A 19044-nucleotide genomic window follows, 5' to 3' on the forward strand; every position below is an offset into this window, starting at 1 on the left:
CCAGCGGCTAGCCCCATACGGCCTCTGAAAAACAAACCGCAATGGCATTTCCTACTTACGTTTTAGATTATAATTACTGATTTAAAAATGTATTATATATATATATATATATATATTTAAAACAATGAGCCCTCACTTGTAAAACTACCACACAATGGGGCAGTATTTAGCATGTAATGTAAAAGTCACATTTAAAAAGCGCAAAGGAAAAAAATACAAAGACCAGTTTTATTCATGAGCACTTAACATTTGTCCACTGAACATACAAAGAAATGTGCAACAGTAAAAAGCCTGTTACACAGACAAGCTGGTAGTGCAGCTGCCTTTCCCAACATGGCTTCTCACAATGACCTCAACTTTACATCACATCATGTGGCAGGTGCTTTCGTGGTCACTTGCAATACCACACAGACGTCAAAGGTAAGGAAAGTTTACAAAGTGAGTACTAGGTGTGTCAGAAAGGTTCCAGGACTGGTGTCAATGAATACATGTGTATTTCAGTCCCAAACTAGGAGTTTTCCCCTTCAATTTGGTCAAAATGATCAACCAGCAAGTCTACAGAAAAAATAATAATAATCCTGCGACGTTTGCTTTGTTCAATGGTTGAGAAGAGGCCACAATTTTGGCAGGGTAACACGTGGCCTGGTCACAATGCCCTGAGCATCTGGCGGTTACTGTCTAAGGATACCAACATGCTGATTCTGTGTGACTGACAAGGATGGGGGTCCATTTTGAATGATAATGGAACTGTAACATATCCCGGGAGATCCCTGCCAAAAACGCAGGTGTGGCAAAGAAGGTCGGGGGGAAAGGTGTGAGACTCGAGGGTGAAAACTTGCAACGGTACTTTGGACTGCAAATATATTTGGTGAACACTCGTCGTGGAACCTTTCTAACATACCGCCTAAATGTGTCAATACTGGTGAGGACACCCCTTCAAATAAAAGAGCAGGAAAGTATGATTTTTAGGTACAAAAATCAAGATGTTACATGGAAGCACCTGAAATCACTTTTCGATAGTGATAGTGATAGTTCACTATATGAAGTTAATCGATAGCACAATTATATTGCTGAAATTATTTTTGCTGTACATATACGTAAAAAACACACACACACACATCATAACACACACATATACATGAACATACTATGTTACAGCAGGATCCAGTGTTGCTCTTTTAAATACACTCACTGGCCACAAGATTTTGTACACCTGCACCATCTAATGTGAGTCAATACAAGAGCTGTATCAAATATTTGTTTTGCACTTACAAAGATAATAAAACTAAATGTAATTTAGTTAGAATTTTTTTTTAAATGATTGAATTTGCAGTTATAAGATTCCCCCTACATTGTAGGGCCTACAGCAGCTAAATGTACTGTAAATAAAGAACCATCAATTAAGATGCTTTGCTGGAAACTTGTTGAATACAAACTACAATTCTTAACATTCTTCAATACTTGTAGTGTATTCTTATAATGCTATGCATGATTAAATATAGATTGAATAATTTAATAAAGAATTACTGAATTAAAACTATATTCATCTATGTAAATTTACTAGTTAATGGGCAGCATGGTGGATTCGGTGTTAGTGTATCTGCCTCACAGTTCTGAGGTTCAAAGTTCGAATCTCAGCTCTGGCCTTATATGTTTTCCCCACTTCTGTGGGTTTTCTCATGACCCTCCAAGTTTCTTCTCGCATTCCCCAAAAATGCAGGTTAACTCATCCACTCCCAGCCATTTTCACTGAAGCAAGCCCCTTCGCTCCCGACCGTTTTACTGGATTTTGACCGATTTTGCAAGGCCCGCAGAATATTGTGTTCTATTGCTATAAAAACATGGAACCTACCAAAAGAAAGATTAGTCTCTTCTTTCATCAGGAAAAAAGTATATTTCTATCGGTTTCTGTTTTGCATCAATTAGCATTATAATATAGCTAAGTTTCATCATTATTAAAGAAAGAGCTTTTTGCAACATGGCCCTAGTGGATCTCTTATACTCTGCTTCCACCTGATGGCTGTTTTTGTAATAACTACCATTGCTTCAAGAATTCTCTTCAGTTTAGAGGCAGCATCTAAGCCTTCTGTATGCTCTAGCATAAAAAACCCCATTATATAATAACAAATAGTAATATTTAAAATAGAACATATTTATACGTTTTGGGGAGCAAATGAGTTAAAGTAAGTGAAGGCTAAATTGTCCATAGGTGTGAATGTGATGCGATTGGCTGAGACCAGTCTAGGGTGTAACCCACATCTCACCTAGGTTAGCTGGGAGTGGTACAGAAAACTGAAGTCTGGATAAATAAAGTTTTTTTTTTTTTTGGAGGCAGCTCCCAAAGTGGAACTCATTAGATGCTGTGGGTGTACTGAATATAATGCTCTCCATGACATTAAATCTTAATACAGTAAACAGTGAATCTGTAAACATGTTGAGCCACGGGTCAAGGTGTCTGTTAGCGCTTGAGAAGGATTCTAGGACTGCTCCTAGTTTTAACTGTTGAGGTAGTAGATTTGATCTGTCGTAGACGTTTTGTCGAGCCCTTGGAAGTGACAGAGTAGCTACCGTCCTTTGTTGAGTCATCAGTCCAGCCCTTGGAAGAATCAATGGCAGCACATTTGGAATCGTCGACAAAGCAGCTGCTGGCTGGTGAAATGAACGTGACAACGTCTTTGCTAGCACCTTTTTTCGTTCCCTTTGGGCTGTGTTTGGCAGAGTTATTGGCTGGTGGCTTGCTATGTACGTACGGTGACGTCACTGAGTTGATTCGAGCTTTCGGAACAGCCGCGCGCCCCGCAGCTCTGATGACAGTCCTCGAAACTGTAATCCTGGGAATTGTTTTGGAGATTGGAGCGGACCCCGCTGTCAAGTTCCTCTGTAGCCGTTTTTCTCTCACATTTCTGCACATGACCTCACTGACTGGACCGAGGTCCGATTTATCTTTGACCTCAATCGCCGAGCCGAACTTTCCGACATTAACTTTGCTCTGTATGTCCTCGGTAACGTAACCGTCCCTTACTGATTCCAGCTCTCCATTATGAGTGTCTTGTATAAGCTCTGCATCAAGGCTACCACCAGTGTTTCGTACCTTATGGACATCTTCCTTAAAGTTAACCTCACCGTTAAAGTAATCACTATCCAGCTGGGCATTCCCAATGGACTGTTGCATCCTGCACTTCCTTAATGGATTGTCGGTAGAAAAATGATTAGGAGGAGCTGGATTAGCATCTGGTGGGAGGCCTCTCTTTCTTCGAGACAATCTCACAACCCCGGGGGTCTCGTCGAGCTGTCTGGCGGCTAAGTTAGTAGTCAATGGCATTTGAGCTGGCGCCCTGTTTGGATTTCTTCCTGAGTTCTGAAGACCTCGAAGAGTCCTGGGGTTTCTGTGGAACTTACAAACTGGTAGGCATTGATTGTGAGGCAGCTGGTGGTTGCTGTGTTGGGAGAGGTGATTGCTCTTGACTTCTGCTCGGCTTTGGGAGCGGCCCCGTAGTTTACAGATATTGCTGGGTCTTGGGGGTTGCTGGCTGCTACCCTCTGTCATAGGCTTCAAGGTTGAAACCGATCTGACAAAGGAGATGCTATGTTCAGAAACTCTGGCAACCTTGGAGACCTGGAACACGGAAAGATCTTTTAAACACAGTGATACGGAGAGCCACAACTGCCAAAATTAACTCTTTTACTGCCACACGTTATCCAAAAAACAACCCCGACAGTGCCAGCCGATTTCGAGCATTTTAACTCATCTTTCAAGGCAAGCAGAATATTGTGTACTTAAACTACACAAACATGCTGCGTACCAAATGAAAGATCGTGTTCCAGTCTTTCAACCTTATTCCATTCTGTAGTAATCACCATTTGAAAATAGGTCATTTGAGTGAAAATTGAAAAGAAAAGGAGAAAATGAGCTTTTTGTGAAAAGAAAAATTTTCTGCAGTGACTTTGACACTAATATTTTTTGTTTAGTGATGCTCTGTGAATTACATTTAATGTGACAAAGGCGACAATTAACGTTTTCAGCGGCATTCATTTGTATTTTAGCAAAAGTCATTAAAACGTTTCTGGCGGTAAAAGAGGTAAAAATAAATAAATGACTAAAAGGGAAAATAAAAAGGGATATACAAAAATAACATTCAAAAATAAAAATAAATAATAAATTAAGTGGAAATTAAATATATATAACCATAAATAAATAAAATAAAATAAAAAACAAGATTAAAAATAAATGTCCAAATAAGTATATAAATAGAATTAAATCTCAATCAACAAATAAAAACGCTTTGTTCTCACATTTATTTATTTCATGCTGCAGACGCTCTATCACAGGGGTGGGCACACTCGGTCCGCGAGGGCCGGAGACCTGCAGGTTTTATATGTTTTCCTTCTCCAACACAGTTGATATATGATCAGCTCATCAGCAAGCTCTGCATAAGCTTGGTAACGATCCTGTTGATTGGAATCAGCTGCATTGCAGCAGGGAAACCTCCAAAACCTGCAGGACGGCGGCCCTCGAGGACCGCAGTTTGCCAACCACTGCTCTATCAGGTCGAAATGTTATTCAAATGAGGAGGCGGTCCTAAGCATGTCTTGGGTTGGGCTCTGCTGTTGCAAACTGCCGAGAGTGAGCAGCTTGGCGAACAAGGAAGTCTCGCCAGCTTGCATGGAGAGCTCTAGCAATGGACGACTATCTTGTCCACTATCGCCACAACTTGCGACAAGAGAATCGTCCATTGCTGGAGCTCTCCATGCAAGCCGGCGAGACTTCCTTGTTCGCCGACCCGCTCATTAAAAGGCTTAGGACCGCCCCCTCATTTGAATGACAATTCGTCCCAACAGAGCGTGTGCAGCATGAAACAAACAAATGTGAGAGCGTGTTTTTATTTAGTGATTGATATTTTTGTTTTTTATTTATTTATGTTTTATATATACATATAGTTTTTATTTCGATACATTTTTTTAAATTAAAATTTTGACTTTTTTTTTTTATCTGTTTTTATTTTCACTTTTAGCAATTTATTGAGGGGGTTAATAGGGTTGCAAAATTCTGGGAATTTTCAAAGTTGGAGGCTTTCTCTGGGAATTAGCAGGAATTTATATAACTAATTAAAGGTGGAAAATGAAATTATTCACGGAAAAAAAGGGCCAGGCTGGCCCACGAATAGTGTAAAATAGGGTAAAATTGACAGCATTGGAACAAATTTTTTTTTTTAATAAGACAATGACATGGGAACTGCTTCTGTCTCCAGTTTTTCAGGCCAAAATTAAACAGGTTTGACAGCCCCATTCCAACGCATAATCTAGACCAGTGGTTCTCAACCTTTTTTCAGTGACGTACCATCTGTGAAATATTTTTTCAGCCGAGTACCCCCTAACCAGCGCAAAGCATTTCTGATTGAAAAAAAAAATACTTCAAACTGAGTGCTGTGCCATCATTGTCTGATTTTTGTAAACTTGGAACTCTTTGTATTTGTGGTCTCGAACTATTTGGAAATAAAAAATATATAACTAATTTTAAATTTTTTATGTAATTAGTAATAAAGATTTGTGCACATAAAAATTATTATCAACAATAAGTGTCCTCCTTTGGGCTCATAGTAAAGCTCTACTCTCAAAAAGAAATAATTAACTGAATTTTAAATAAAGATTTTAAGTGATTGACAGGTGGCAATCACTTTAGGTGTCATATGACAAGTTGGGTATGGGGGAGATGCTAGGTTTTTAGGACACTGAAATTGATATATTGAATACTTTTGAACTATATTTTAATATCTCACGTACCCCCTTGAGTGCCTTCACGTACCCCCATTTGAGAACCTCTGATTTAGACATCTTCCAGAAACACAAACGAAATAAAGTAGACAAACCTTTTTCTTCCCTCTGAGCTGTATGGAGAAGTGCCGAGATCTCAGGTGATGTTTTGTAACTTCGTCTCTCCTGGCAGCCTCCATAAATTCATTGTTCATCCTCTGCCCTGCCTCCTCCTTCCGCTCTCTCTCCTTTCTCCTTTGTGCCCGGGCAGTTTGACGGCAGAGGGAGCTGCCCTCTGCAGAGTCTGAGCCTTCAAATTTCAGTGACCTACAGCCTGGCTGCACTGTACGACAACACACAAAGACAAAATATGTTAGCATTAGCATGCTAGTGAGTTAACCTCTAAGTAATCACTACAACTTTTTCTTTTTTTTTTAAATCATAGCAGGATTTACATGGATTTATGTCATCAAAAGCATTTTTTCTTCACAATTTACCTTTGATTACATTTGAACATTGTTTTACACGTGAAAGTGGGAGGGCACCTGCTTGTGTGATCGTGTTCTTCCTGTCAGTGACAGTCTGTGGGCGTTTGGAAAGACGCGAACTAAAATGTCCATCAGTGGCTGGTTCCTTCTCTCGTCCACTCAAGAAGGCCATGTTTCTTGGCAACGCTGCTGAACCTGAGGTCACAGAGAAGAATCACTTCATTTAGTTGTGTCTGTGAAAGTGAATTGAGTGACCAGCATGAGCACGATTTGGTGCTAAAATACAGATCAAGTGCTAAAACCTCAGACTTGGACTATGTTCACGCATATATTTTCGCAAACTAAAAGTATGGTTTAAATTCCACGCACTGTCCTGGTTCATTCAGCATCAATTTATTACTTTTTTTTTTTTAACAAACAAAGTTTATAGGCAAGGCTTACATGCATAAAGCCATAGCCCAATTGGACAGCATCTGTGACGCATTTTGTCAGGAGATCAAAGAAGCAAAGAGGGACAATACCTACAAGGAATGGATATGAAATCTAATACTATGGAGGACCAAAAATGCCAAAATAAAAAATAAATAAAGTGAAAATAATAACTGATGTAAAAATATAATTCAAAAATTAAATACAAAAAACGAATATAAATGGAAATAAAAACAACAAAAACACACAAACATATAAAATAAAAAAATAAAAAATGAGACAAGAAATAAAGATATAAAAGTAAGATGGAAATAAAATATCAAACATATAAATAGATATAAAAATCAATCAATAAATAAAATACTTTTATTTTTGTATTACATTTTTCAGATAGTTTTTATTCTCACTTTTATTTATTTTATTATTTAATACATTTCGTCACGGGGACATACCTCTGAGGCAGAGAAATGATAAGAAGTCCTCGGTTTTAGGTCGACGTCTGGTTAGACTGGTGACTACTGCTAGGTTGTGGTTGTGCCTGTACTGCATTGATGACATCAGTGGTGGAACAGGAGAGCTGGGTGGGGACTGGGCAAACTTTCTTTGCGCTTGCAACCTTGGCCTATACAAACAAGCAAACACACTTATCTGAATTCAAGTTTATTGAGGGCTAAAACCTTTAAGGATTTTTTTTTTTTTTAAGTGTGCTACATTCTGTCCTGAGGTAGGCCTGACCAAAACCTGACACATGACAATCAACACCATTGTTTGTCCATCATAGATTTTTAAGCAAGTGGCCCAGAGGCTTGGGCACAAAAAAAAAACATGAAAATGTGACAACCCCAAGGGTTAAAGCAAAACATTTTTATTTGACTGAAATTTTGTTAATGTTTAAATTGACTGCGGCCACTAAAAAAATTTTTTTCAGGGCAGTAGGGAGCACACTGATTTTTAAAAATAATAATATTTATACATTAATTAGGGATGAAAAATGTGACAAGTATACGACCGCCCTAGAAGGGTAATTGGGAATTCAAATTTTTTAAATATTTATAATTAAAAACATCAATTTGATGTATTTTGAGTGATAAAAATCAAGCAGACTTAAAAGACAGTATCAATGTATAATAAAATATCTATCTATACATGGTCATGTTATGCAGGGTTGGGAGGCTTACTTTTAAATTGTATTCTTCTGATACAGTTACCTGTTAAAACAATGTAGTTATTAACCTAATCCAATCACCATACTATTAAAATAATGTAACTTAGACAGTAACAGAGGACCCCAACTATTTGCAGGGGTAGAGACCGGACCACAAATAACGAAAATCCATGTGTAATTGACACCCATTTAAATGCATGCATGGATGGATGGATGGATGGATAGATGGATAGATGTTTGGATGGATGAGCGCGGATGGGTGGTGAGCTCAGATTTGCTTTCTCCATAACAGTTGTTGCCATCATAACGTGTGAAATGGGGAAAAAGCAGACAAATAACGCTTAGGCAACATTTACAGATTTACACCCAAATAACCTTGCCTTCATCTCTCACAAAGATGCAAGCGCGCGCGCGCACACACACGCATGCCGTAATTATGACCTAATTACGCTACGACGACGATGCGTATCAACCGCAAAATTAACTTTTATCCCAGTCGTTAGTTTTTGCATTTTTATTGTTAATATTGTGTTTAAATAGTACATCGGCGCGTGATATGTAAGGAAGGTGGAACTCTGACTCGTGTTAGCATGTAGCGGTTTAGCAACTAGCTCCTCCGTTGCAGTACATCGCAGCGCGCTGACAGTTCAAACTTTTTCCTTTTCTTCAGTGAGTAAGTTCCAAACAGTGAATAGCGATTTAAACTTCCTCTTTCCTCTCCTACATTCAAATTGGCCGCATAGTGCGTGGAGGACTCGACTCTCGACATGTCCCGTCCGCAATGCCACCCTGCACTCTAGGGACAGAGAGTTCCGCCAACTTCTCTTGCTGCTTCTCCACGGAGAAGGTACACACAGCATGAAATTTAAGACCTCACCCAGATATTAAAATTCAATACTTTTTCAAGATTTTTTTAAGGTGGTATTTCCAAATTAATCAATTCAATGCGTGAAAGCAATGTCACTTTAGTAATGTGGGAACTTGTTTATGGGGTGCACCCTTGTCTCATTTTCAAAATGACGCAAATCCGTCCCCACGACGGACAACTTTAAGCCCTGGACAACCCATTGCAAAGTTATTTAATACCCAAAGACACACAAACAAGGCTGAAACAAAAAACACACAAGAGAGGCTGACCTCCTGCTATGTAGGTCCTCCTTGTCACAAAGATGGCTGACAGGGTGGCACTGAGGGCGTGCGTCCAAGGACCAACTCCAGCTTGGGCTGCCTGACAGTGAGGACGGACGCTGGCCGGTGTCATTAACCAGGGACCCTAATCCAATTGGTGACCATAGTTGAGTTAGAAACTAAACAATCCAGTGGAATTGGTACAAAGTAGTCATGCAGATACTGACCCCTGATGCCTTTGGGAGAACATGACCTCTGTTTCCTGGCCATGACAGGAGTCCTCAGGAGTGGCCGTACATTCTTGGGTGGCTTCCTTTTTTTCACTGAGTGCTTGTTCTGGCTTCTCTGTGGTTGTTCTGTAGTGTTTGTGTACTTAGACATGGACATGGATGATGAATTGGATATTTTATGTGATCGTAACGTCCTGGTTGAAACGGAATTATTCTGCGCATGTTCTTGTAAGCTGGCGTGCGGCACAGTTTTTTCTCGACACATTTTAGGTCGTGTGTGCAAGCGTTGTTTTGTAGGAGTCTTTTTCCTTTTTTGTGAATGTGTATCCTGAGACAAGTTTGTTTTTTGCACTTTGTTGGTAAGATCTCGATGCTGTTTTGTCTTAACATGAGTTTTTTGCAGTGTGTGTGTTTTTTTCTGCATGTTCTGCAGTCTGTGCGAGACTCTTTGTTGCTGGGGCTTTTGATTGGACTTTTGTGGTTCATGTGTAAGTGTAGCTTTTGATACATGCTTGCGTTTGTGCCCGTGTGCAGGCAAGTGTCCGTGTGTGGCACGGCGTGTGTCTCTGAATTCCTTGAGGGAGAGGAAAAGAACTTTGCGCACCAGACGCTCTTCACACCACGGCATCCCATCACTGATGTCCTACAGAGCCAAAAAACACGCATAAATATCAGTGAGGGTTCTCCAACATTACATAAAATATGACCAGTGTTAATTATTGGTGTCATTAATTATAAAGGTGAAAGTTAAATGTACAGTGCAGTAAACAAGTATTTGCTTCTGTTATTTCTGATTTTTTTGTATATTGATCAACCTCAAGCAGAAAATGTTTATTTGTAACATTCATTTTGTGACGGCAAAACCAAATGGTTTCAGCAGGCAGAAAAAAATTACGGAATTGGCAGTGACTTTTTTTTTTTAATCAAGCAGGAGTTATGACTCATAACACCACAAGTTAAGTTTTTCATTAAAATAACTTTGAAAAGGTTCCAAATAAAGTATTTAGTTGCATTTTTTCCCTATTGGACGGATGCATGTTTTGAAAGCAGCTACATTATTAAAAATAAGTTCTGCTCATTTGTGAATTAATAAATGCTTTGTATTTAAAATCCCACTTCTTGTCCCTCCCTCCTTCCCTTCCTTGGGGCATTGCAAAGATTGCTTAACATTGGTAAAAATGCTTCAGAAGACTTCTGTTGATGCTCAGTAAACTGTATACAAGTATACTTCAAAAGTAACAACTGGCAAAGAGTAACCAAGCTCAAGCATCTAGCAGTTTTGTAAAACACAATGAAGATCTTCGAAGCTAAATGTAAAGGTAATTTTAGTCAATACAGACTGCGCTATAGATGCACAGTACGTGTCAATAATGGTTTGCAGTACATATACATTTTACTTACATATTTTTTCTTGATGATATTCCGTTTGGGCCTGTCTGTACTCATCTTGCACAGTTGACATGAATGACAGATGCTTCTTCTGCTTTGCTTATTCTGCCAGTGTGGAAATCATGTGTCCTGACAAAAGAAAACCAATTACTCTTGCAATGTTTATATACAATTAAATGTACTTATATACTTAAGAATATAATTGCTATTATTTGTGAGTGAAATTGTTCCAGTAAATGTTTAACATGACATGTATATGTATAAGAGGTTGGAAAAGTGACTGAGAATGTGTTACTGCAAATCGGATACTAATCTGGATCACTACTACTATCGTCCACGGATATACCTACTTTGCAGTCATACTATATAAATATAAACAGTACTTGTTAATGATGATTGCGGTGGAATTTAGCAGCGACATCACAGTCAATAAACATAAGCTTTAACGATGTTAGCAGCGATCATGTCCATTAACTACCGCGCACTGAACAGATTCAACTATGATAGGCCTCATACTTTATTATACGACACAATAAATTAATGTAATAGGTCACTTTTGTCATTTTTATTGCACTTGCATTACGATAACGTAACAAGATAAGTAGAGATTCGCCGTCTGCTTTCTCACTAAATCCATCCCATATACATCGACGTGTGTAACGGTAAGTAGTGTGGATGTCGATTTACGTGTCCGTCTAAATACGACCCCTAGCAATCTTATAATGCAGGATGATAAGGGAGGTGGATTACACTGGAGCGAACGTGCACGCTACATTCTGGTCAGAGAGTCGTTAAACAAAGCAGGGATGAAACAATGGGCCGAACAGATCACCCACCTCGAACGGGATAACCGGGCTAGCGGTGCTACATCATGAGCCCTGCGCCCACCTGGCTTTGTAGCAGTAGCAGACAGACCCTCACGGACAAACCTGGAACAAGACACATTAGAGCCCCCACCGAATGTGGCTCGTCCGTGTGAAGCTTCCGCACGCACACGGCCTGGTTGCGCGTGCAGCATCGTGCGCATGTGAAAGGCTACTCGCTTCCGGTCTACCGAGGGGGCGTGGCCTCTTCTCCCTGCCGAGACCAACGGTAACGTCACTTCAATTAATGATAGCAACATGTCCACAACAAAAACAATACTTTAAGTTTGATCTTGGTTATAGATTATATTTGTACCTTGTTGATGTTTTTGTGTATCCTGTTTGTCTACGCCTGTGCCTCGAGCGTGTAATAACATGTAGTGTATCAGTTCAGGGTTAGGGGTACTTAATTGTACTCACACTCTAATCGAAGTACATATACTTGTGTTAAACAAACAAAAAAAAATAGGCAAAAATTGTCAAAGTAGACGTTCAACAACAACATATTGTTTTTATTACCGAATTATTGAAAATTCCAAGTATACCTCACAAATCAAAATGGCGCTCAACTCGGTGAAAGTTAGCTCTCAGCTCATTGAAAAGCATTGGACTTTGGATCGTTGGAATTTGATTTGTGAGCATTATTTAGATTTCAAAATGTGATTAAATGTTGTTTAACTACTAAAACAATCTGCCTGGTTTGTATGCTAGTCGCAGGTAAAAGCAATACAATATGCCCAGATGTTCGGAATTGTCAATTCTCAAGTAAACTGAATTTCGAAAGTCATTTGCATACAATACCCATGGGAAAACAAAAAATATACAATATTTGTTTTGACAAATTTGCATAATGAAAACAAATGTAATCACGTGAAATAATTCCCCTCTTGTATTAACATGCATAGTGCTAAGGGGGGGAAATCATGGATGTCATGTTAGTTGTTTTAAGACAGCTAGAGGATTTTTTTTCTCTCCCAGGGCTAAAAGGGGGCTGACTAAATAATATTTGGGATGTTCGATTCAGACCAATATCAGTATGATTACTCAAACCTTGAGTATAGTCACTAATACGATACCAAATACCGATACCACTAGCACTTTTGATACATAAAATTTCCCCTATAACCTTTAATGACAGATAATAATATTTTTTAAAAAAAGCATTTTCCTTAAAATTGCAGGAAATTAATGGCAATTTCCTATTCTTCTAATTTCTAGTTCCTAATCGCTTAACGGCCACAAGAGGTCACGAGTCCCATACCTTAAATATGGCTGGTTATTGGCCCGATACCTGGTGTCGGTACTCGCCCATCCCTAATAAATATATTTTACAATATCAAATGAAATACTTGAGGGGCTTTAACTGGGGCCTATAGCCACTGACTTATTTGTCTGTATGGACAATTTTGATAGATAGATAGATATATTCTGATATTTCTGCAACGCAACACTTCCTTTACATGGTGAAAACAAACGTATTGTATTGCTTTTGCCTGAGACTAGCATACAAACCAAGCAGATTGTTATTGTAGTTGAATGACATTTCAAAATCAAAATAATCCTCACAAATCAAATTACAACAATCCGAAATCCAATGTTTTTCAATAAGCAGAGATGCTTGCTTTCACCGAGTTGACCGGCATTTTGACTCCAGTAATCATGTACTGCTGAATTGAACTGTAGCGCCACCTGTTGTTGTGCCACATGCTGTCCAGACTAGCTCTAAAATGAACAAAATGTTTATTTTTTCTACTTCTGCATCAGAGTTGTTGTTTTTACATACATTTAGTATAGCTATAGACCAAAACGCTAGAGTTTCGATCCTTTTCAAAAGCTTTTTACAAATAGCTAAATATAGGTGGAAGCCATTTTGGCACATGCTACCCGCCCTCCAGTCCAATCAAGGGGAACGCACTCAGCGCAGGTGCGCTAATGAAGCAGCCAGATTGGACGTCAGCGTGCTCTCTGCTGTTTGCGGCTCAACTCGAGTACCTGGCCGCACAGCACATCGTTGGCTTCTTTTAGTTCAAGTCATGTTGGTGCTTTCGTGGCTCGTGTGGATATTTTATTGCAGTCCAGCAGCGGGTGGTCCGGTTCAGCACTTGAGTTGGTCAGAGGGGGGAAATAATCCGGTTGTTAGCCACGAGGCCGCGCGCTCTTCCTTCTACCAGCTGCCGGTGTTCTGGCACGCGTCACAGCCGCTTGTAGCCAACGAGTTGCTTAAACCCGCTCCTCGCCAAAGTTTAGTTCCCTCCGAACTGACCGCGCTGTTGTTCCCACAGCCAACGCAGTACCAGAGCACGCGGCAGCCTGCACGAACACGTCCTGTGGAAGTTTGGTGCGGCTCAAACGAGATAGTGGTGCGCGTGGACCGCTTTCAGTTACGCGCGTGGCCACATCCAGCTCTGTACAGTCTGGGCTCGTGTCTGCCCACCAGTGTGTCCTCACACTTCCTGTTTTTCCACTACCCACTGACCGACTGTGCCTCCGCCGCTCAGGTAAACGCACACACTCAAGTGGGCCCTCTTAAATTAAAAGGCGTTTATCGTGAAAAGCATGATTTGGTATGTAATTTATAAATAATGGCGATGCATTGTTAATGCATTGACCATTCCTGACATCCGGGCATTTCTCATATAGTTCCGCAATGCATGGTGAAAACAAACTGCGTATTATATTGCCTTTGTTTGTGACTAGCATACAAACCAGGCCGATTGTTATCGTAGTCAAGCATATCATCACCTTTTCAAAATCAAAATAATCCTTACAAATCAAATTACAACGAGCCTAAGGCCAATATAATGCACGGAGAGGGTTATTTCACCGCGTAAAGCCGCCATTTTGACTTGTGAGTTAACTCTAAATTGTCAAATTGACAATTAATTTATGACATTTTCACATAATTTTAGGGAAATGCCCACACATAAATTAAGCCCTGTATGACATCAGTAGAGGATAGAGTGGCAAAAATAAGTCAAGCATGTACAAATGTAATATTTTCACTCTTTCAGGTTGTTCCTGGTGGTCAGCTGGTGTATTCTTACGCACTTTATTATACCCCGCCGCCGCAAGGCTACGTTATTCGTGCTCTACCGTTTCAAATACCCATCCACTGCTTTTACAACAGGTACGTTTCAACATATCGCACATGCTCTCTTCTCTCTCTAAAAAGAAATGTTCTACTTATCACTGTCTGAATTTTTAACGCATAGTCAATTTATAGTGATACCTCAAAGTTCACTTTAGCGTTTATTTTATTTTATAAAATGTCAATATAAACGAATGAATTGTAATAAGGACTCTCCTTATTGTGATATGCTGTCATAGAGTTGGACAGCGATGTGTTGATGATAACATGGATGGATGTCCTTTTGTTTTAGGTTTCATTACTCTTACCAAGCGGGCTACACGCCTCAGGTTCAGCACACAACCTTCATCAAGAGTCTCAGAACCAAGCTCATTTTCAGCCTCACTGTCTGTAATGGTAAAGTAGAGACCTCACAAAACATTCTTCAGTAATATTACTTTAAGTCTAATAGAACTTGCTAAATAGTGCTGTGTACTGTCATATTATAAAACATTGGAACCACAGTTTGAATGAGCTCAAATCTAAAAGAATACTTTCAAATGTAAGAAAACCAAATGATTTGGCATTCAGCTGGTGTGGAGGATATTTCATCTGATTTCTTTAATCCTTAGGCACATGAATTTGTATTGTGTGTTTGGCAGCCCAGTGGGAGCCCCTCTCTCCTGGCGACTCATTTGTCCTTGGAGAGCCGGTGAATTTTCTAGCCCAGACTGGAAGCATCTTGCCAGGCGAGAGGCTCTTTGTTGACTCGTGCTTCGTGACGCACTCCAAAGAGCCAAGTCGCATGCCCAAAGTGGATATCATCACTAACTATGGGTGTGTCTCTAGTAAGAAGAAACGCTTGCTCAGTGGTTCCCCGGGTATTGGTTTGCCTCGCATTAAACGAGGTGCTTGTGCTTTGGTTTTGCAGCTGTATGACAGACAGCCGGAGGGAGGGCAGTTCTTCCTGCTTCTGGTCAAGAAGTGCTAACATGCTGAAGTTTTCTATCGATGCTTTTCTCTTCGGGGACGTCTCACAGGTGAGAAACTGAGGAAATATTTGGTTGTGATTGTTTCTTTAAATTCCACAGATGAGTCACTATCTTTTTTTATCTTTTAATATATTTTGATTATCGTTGGACTCATTTTGCACAATGTGCAAGGAGAGGATATATAACTTTATTAAGTGCTGATGGTAGTAGCCTACCAGGAAGTAAAAACGATTTTGATCCTGGCGTTCTCATTTGTTATATTGACAAAGGAAATGTTACTGAATTGACAAATTGAATATCACAACAATAATAATAAAAATAGTTGATACAATGCAAAAAACAACCCCAAAAAATGGCTTAGCCGTAACTTAGACTCGTAAATAAGTCTGTCAAAATAACTCTAAATTAGTTCCTCTCTAATTTGACCCGCTTGTCTGACGTGATGCCTCTTGACATCGCGGTGGAGGTCTTCTTTCTGCTCCACCGAGCAACGCTCCATTCCGAGTCCCCGCCCCTCACCGTGGCACATACACAATGAGCGCGTTTGATAACGGTGTGGAGTGCACTGCTAAATGCAGTGTGAAAAGGGCTGATTGACTGTAGCTGTTGTAACTTGTCTGTAAATAGGTGCTGTACCTTCACTGTTCAATGTCAGTTGGTGTGACCACTTCACATGCCTCCAAGTCTTGTAACTACAACCAAACTACTGCAAGGTAAGTGATTGTTGAAATCACATGAATGTCATTTACTAAAGTGCTGAAAGAGTTCCGAGTAGTAGTGATGGCAATAACGGTAACTTTCTTTCAAGGCACTGTTGCATAGAATTGGGCCCCAGAGATCTGAAAGACAAACTAGTTCTTTTAGACTTTGAAAAGAAGAGCTTCAGGACACAAAATAAATACATTAAAGGGGAATATACAGTATAGGCGGAACAAGTCCTGAATCTCAAAATAATGTCTAAAGGTTCATGTTCTTTGCTTTCATAAAGTATGTCATTGGATTCCTATTCACCATTTTGGGTTTTTTCCCACATTTCCATTTTTGAATGTTGGCTACAGAATTAAGGAACAGAGCTGAAGTCTTAGCGCCTTTGGCAAGTGGAATGATGTTATTTTTCTTTGTACTTATAAAAAGACAGTTGTGTGTGTGTGTGCCTCGTTGTAGTTTGTGATCTTGGAACTGATGTTCATTTGTACTTCACGGTGTTTGTTTGATTGTGTCTGCCGGTACCATGATCCAAATGAATGAAGCTCACCATACATGAAACAATGTCTCACCTGATCGTTGAGCTGAGTGACAACTGTGGAAAAAAAAAGAAAAGAAAAAGACGCATGATGATCGTTTGTCCTGTTTCACGTGTTCAGGTGGGAGGAGCTTAATGCGCCACTGTCAACGTGTTCTTGCTGTGATTCCGTATGCGGCGACATGCAGGACTGTAAGTTCTCGGAATATGCCTTCACACGTCTTGGTTATTGTCACCAACTCCTGAGACCTTATAAGGTTTATGTCGTCCTCAGCTGTGAAGAACATGGTTAGCAGTTCTGGCTGGCTGGCTCGCCGCAAGCATGGCGAGGGGTCAACCATGAAGGACTCGCCTTTCCAATCAGAGGAGGGAGAAAAACGCTTGGAGCAGGAAGGAGAGAGAAAACGCAGAGCTCGCTTTAAAAAACTGGACACCACATCAGAGACAAAGATGGACCGCATGAAGACGGAAGAGTTGGTTGGTGCGAGGCCTTTCGTGTTCCCGAATGGAGAGGGAGAACTGAAGCCCCGTGCAGCGGTCAGCATGTCTCGCAAAACGGACAACCAGGGATCAATTGAAAAGGATCTGATGGCTGTCAGCCAGCGGATTGAACCAACACCAGATGACATCCTGATCTTGGATCATAGCATGCAAGATGAGTTTGAGAGCGGAGAAGATGCATCTTTTGCCTCCAATGATTGGATGAGCGCTTCATTCAGCAGCGACAGTGCTGTCACTCCAAGAGGTTCTTCTAGGAACGTAACCTTCATTGCACAGAACTCCAGTGTTGTCGGCGATCGTGGTCCTGCTGAAAAAGTTTCCACAGATTTGATTCCCATTGCTGAACCGTGTTTGGACACTGATACGAGGAATTGCCTTCCCAGCAACGCTACGGTCAAGGTCGGAAGCGCTAACACAAGTGCTGATCGCACGCATCCTATCCGAACCACCACATCTGATACCACGAGACTGGAGCTGAGAGCTGGACAAGAGTCTGCCGACAGCGAGGCGAAAACAGACTCTTCCGAGTTTGGTGATGTCGGCCAATCGGCACAATCAGTTGGCGGACAACTGGAAAGGATAGCGCAGCACACGGCCTACATATATGTTGACAGTGAAGGACTTGATGGAGGTGATATGCTTCAAGGTCTTCAGATCAAAGAATGGGAATCAGAGCCGTCTGCCAAAGCGTGTGCTGACGGGTCTGATTGCAATTCTGGAATTGAAGAAAGTGAAGTGCTGCATCATGGTCAGTTTGCTGTAGAGGCCAAGACGCAAGATGTAGAAGATGTATATTTGGGAGTCACTCCAAGTTCTGAGGAAGTGCTTGACAATTCCCATCACTCTGCTGTGGTGATCGTCACAAGTAGCATGCAGGAGAGCAGCCACATGTCTGACAGGGCGTGGCCCTTAGGAGAACAAGGAGTTTGGAGTCGATGATTGACTGAGCAAGTGAGGTTGAACGTGCAAATCGGAGGGAAATGGACATCACACTTCAATTGAGCGTCTCAGTAGTTTGGTGTTACGAATGGAAAGTGTACATACCGTCGTGTCACCTGTGTTGTGTAATTCAGTCATCTTCCAATAAATTGGATCAAACTTCTTTAATTTTTGTGTTGACTGTTTTTGTAAGAAACCTGGAAAAAAAAATCCAGCATGGATTTCACAAGTCCGCACACTACAGTCCTCCATTGACAATAACTTCCAGGTCTCTGCATCAAAATTAATCCACCTGCACAAATGTAGTTAAATTCTTTCAATTACATTTTGAGCATCATCCAAACGATTGTAGAACAAAATTATGTCTGGGAAGGACCATGCTCTTGCTTCGGTTTTATTTCATCCACAATGGCATCTTCACACACACGCACCGCCAACGTAATGACAAAATCAGATTTTTACAATAACTTGGAACATTGAATTTTTAAGTGATTTTACAAAAACAAGATTTTTTTGTAAAATTCAGATTAAAAAAGCTAATAAAATTAACTCAAAATCAGTACCTATTTAGCTAAATGAACTGTACAGTATATGCCATATGATTTGGTATTTGGATATAATGTTAATTAGCAATAGAAATACAAAATAGACCACACTTATGAGCAATGACAGTTAAACTGTCCCAGGGGGAATATGTCGTTTTTATTCAACCATGGTCTAACATACGTGGCAATACGCCTCAAAATTTGACTTTTGTTGGAGTTGAATTGGAGTTAAAATATTTGTTTCCCTTTTGTTTACAAATTACTCAAAGGAAAGTTATATTCTGTTACACTTGAGTGTTAGAAGCATTTTCTAG

General features: G+C 40.2%; 2 protein-coding genes across 3 annotated transcripts; one reads left to right on the top strand and one right to left on the bottom strand.

Moving 5' to 3' along the window:
- Positions 1–209: 209 nt before the first annotated feature.
- LOC147171981 (uncharacterized) lies at positions 210–11561 on the bottom strand. The gene is made up of 8 exons (XM_086079335.1): positions 11417–11561; positions 10593–10709; positions 9189–9834; positions 8971–9106; positions 7121–7290; positions 6297–6434; positions 5868–6094; positions 210–3616 (listed from the first exon to the last, which is right to left on the bottom strand). Exons 2-8 carry the CDS (start codon positions 10635–10637, stop codon positions 2459–2461), a joined length of 2520 nt encoding a protein of 839 aa, XP_085935461.1. The 5' UTR covers positions 10638–10709; positions 11417–11561; the 3' UTR covers positions 210–2458.
- On the top strand, positions 11498–18353 carry LOC147171982 (uncharacterized). 2 transcript variants are annotated; one of them, XM_086079338.1, is made up of 9 exons: positions 11498–11672; positions 13726–13941; positions 14455–14570; positions 14824–14927; positions 15173–15347; positions 15442–15550; positions 16130–16215; positions 16867–16937; positions 17020–18353. In XM_086079338.1, the coding sequence occupies exons 1-9, from the start codon at positions 11541–11543 to the stop codon at positions 18183–18185; spliced, it is 2175 nt and encodes a 724-aa protein (XP_085935464.1). In that variant the 5' UTR covers positions 11498–11540; the 3' UTR covers positions 18186–18353. The 2 variants fall into 2 exon arrangements, with proteins under 2 accessions (XP_085935464.1, XP_085935462.1); XM_086079336.1 differs by lacking the exon at positions 11498–11672 and having other exon boundaries at positions 13341–13941.
- Positions 18354–19044: the final 691 nt, after the last annotated feature.

The sequence above is a fragment of the Leptonotus elevatus genome, chromosome 6, assembly GCF_054856555.1.
Source record: "Leptonotus elevatus isolate MCC_2025b chromosome 6, RoL_Lele_1.0, whole genome shotgun sequence".
NCBI lineage: Eukaryota > Metazoa > Chordata > Actinopteri > Syngnathiformes > Syngnathidae > Leptonotus > Leptonotus elevatus.

What these genes read in the sequence shown, in the direction of transcription:
- LOC147171982 (XM_086079336.1), top strand. Translation starts at nt 13,477, where the DNA reads ATGTTGGTGCTTTCGTGGCTCGTGTGGATATTTTATTGCAGTCCAGCA. An exon ending in CAGCCTCACTGTCTGTAATG is followed by an intron (nt 14,928 to 15,172) that starts GTAAAGTAGAGA and finishes TGTGTTTGGCAG; the next exon opens with CCCAGTGGGAGCCCCTCTCT. An exon ending in GATATCATCACTAACTATGG is followed by an intron (nt 15,348 to 15,441) that starts GTGTGTCTCTAG and finishes TTGGTTTTGCAG; the next exon opens with CTGTATGACAGACAGCCGGA.
- LOC147171981 (XM_086079335.1), bottom strand. Translation starts at nt 10,637, where the DNA reads ATGAGTACAGACAGGCCCAAACGGAATATCATCAAGAAAAAATAT. An exon ending in TTCTCCCAAAGGCATCAGGG is followed by an intron (nt 9,107 to 9,188) that starts GTCAGTATCTGC and finishes CAATTGGATTAG; the next exon opens with GGTCCCTGGTTAATGACACC. An exon ending in AGCTCAGAGGGAAGAAAAAG is followed by an intron (nt 3,617 to 5,867) that starts GTTTGTCTACTT and finishes TCCGTGTTCCAG; the next exon opens with GTCTCCAAGGTTGCCAGAGT.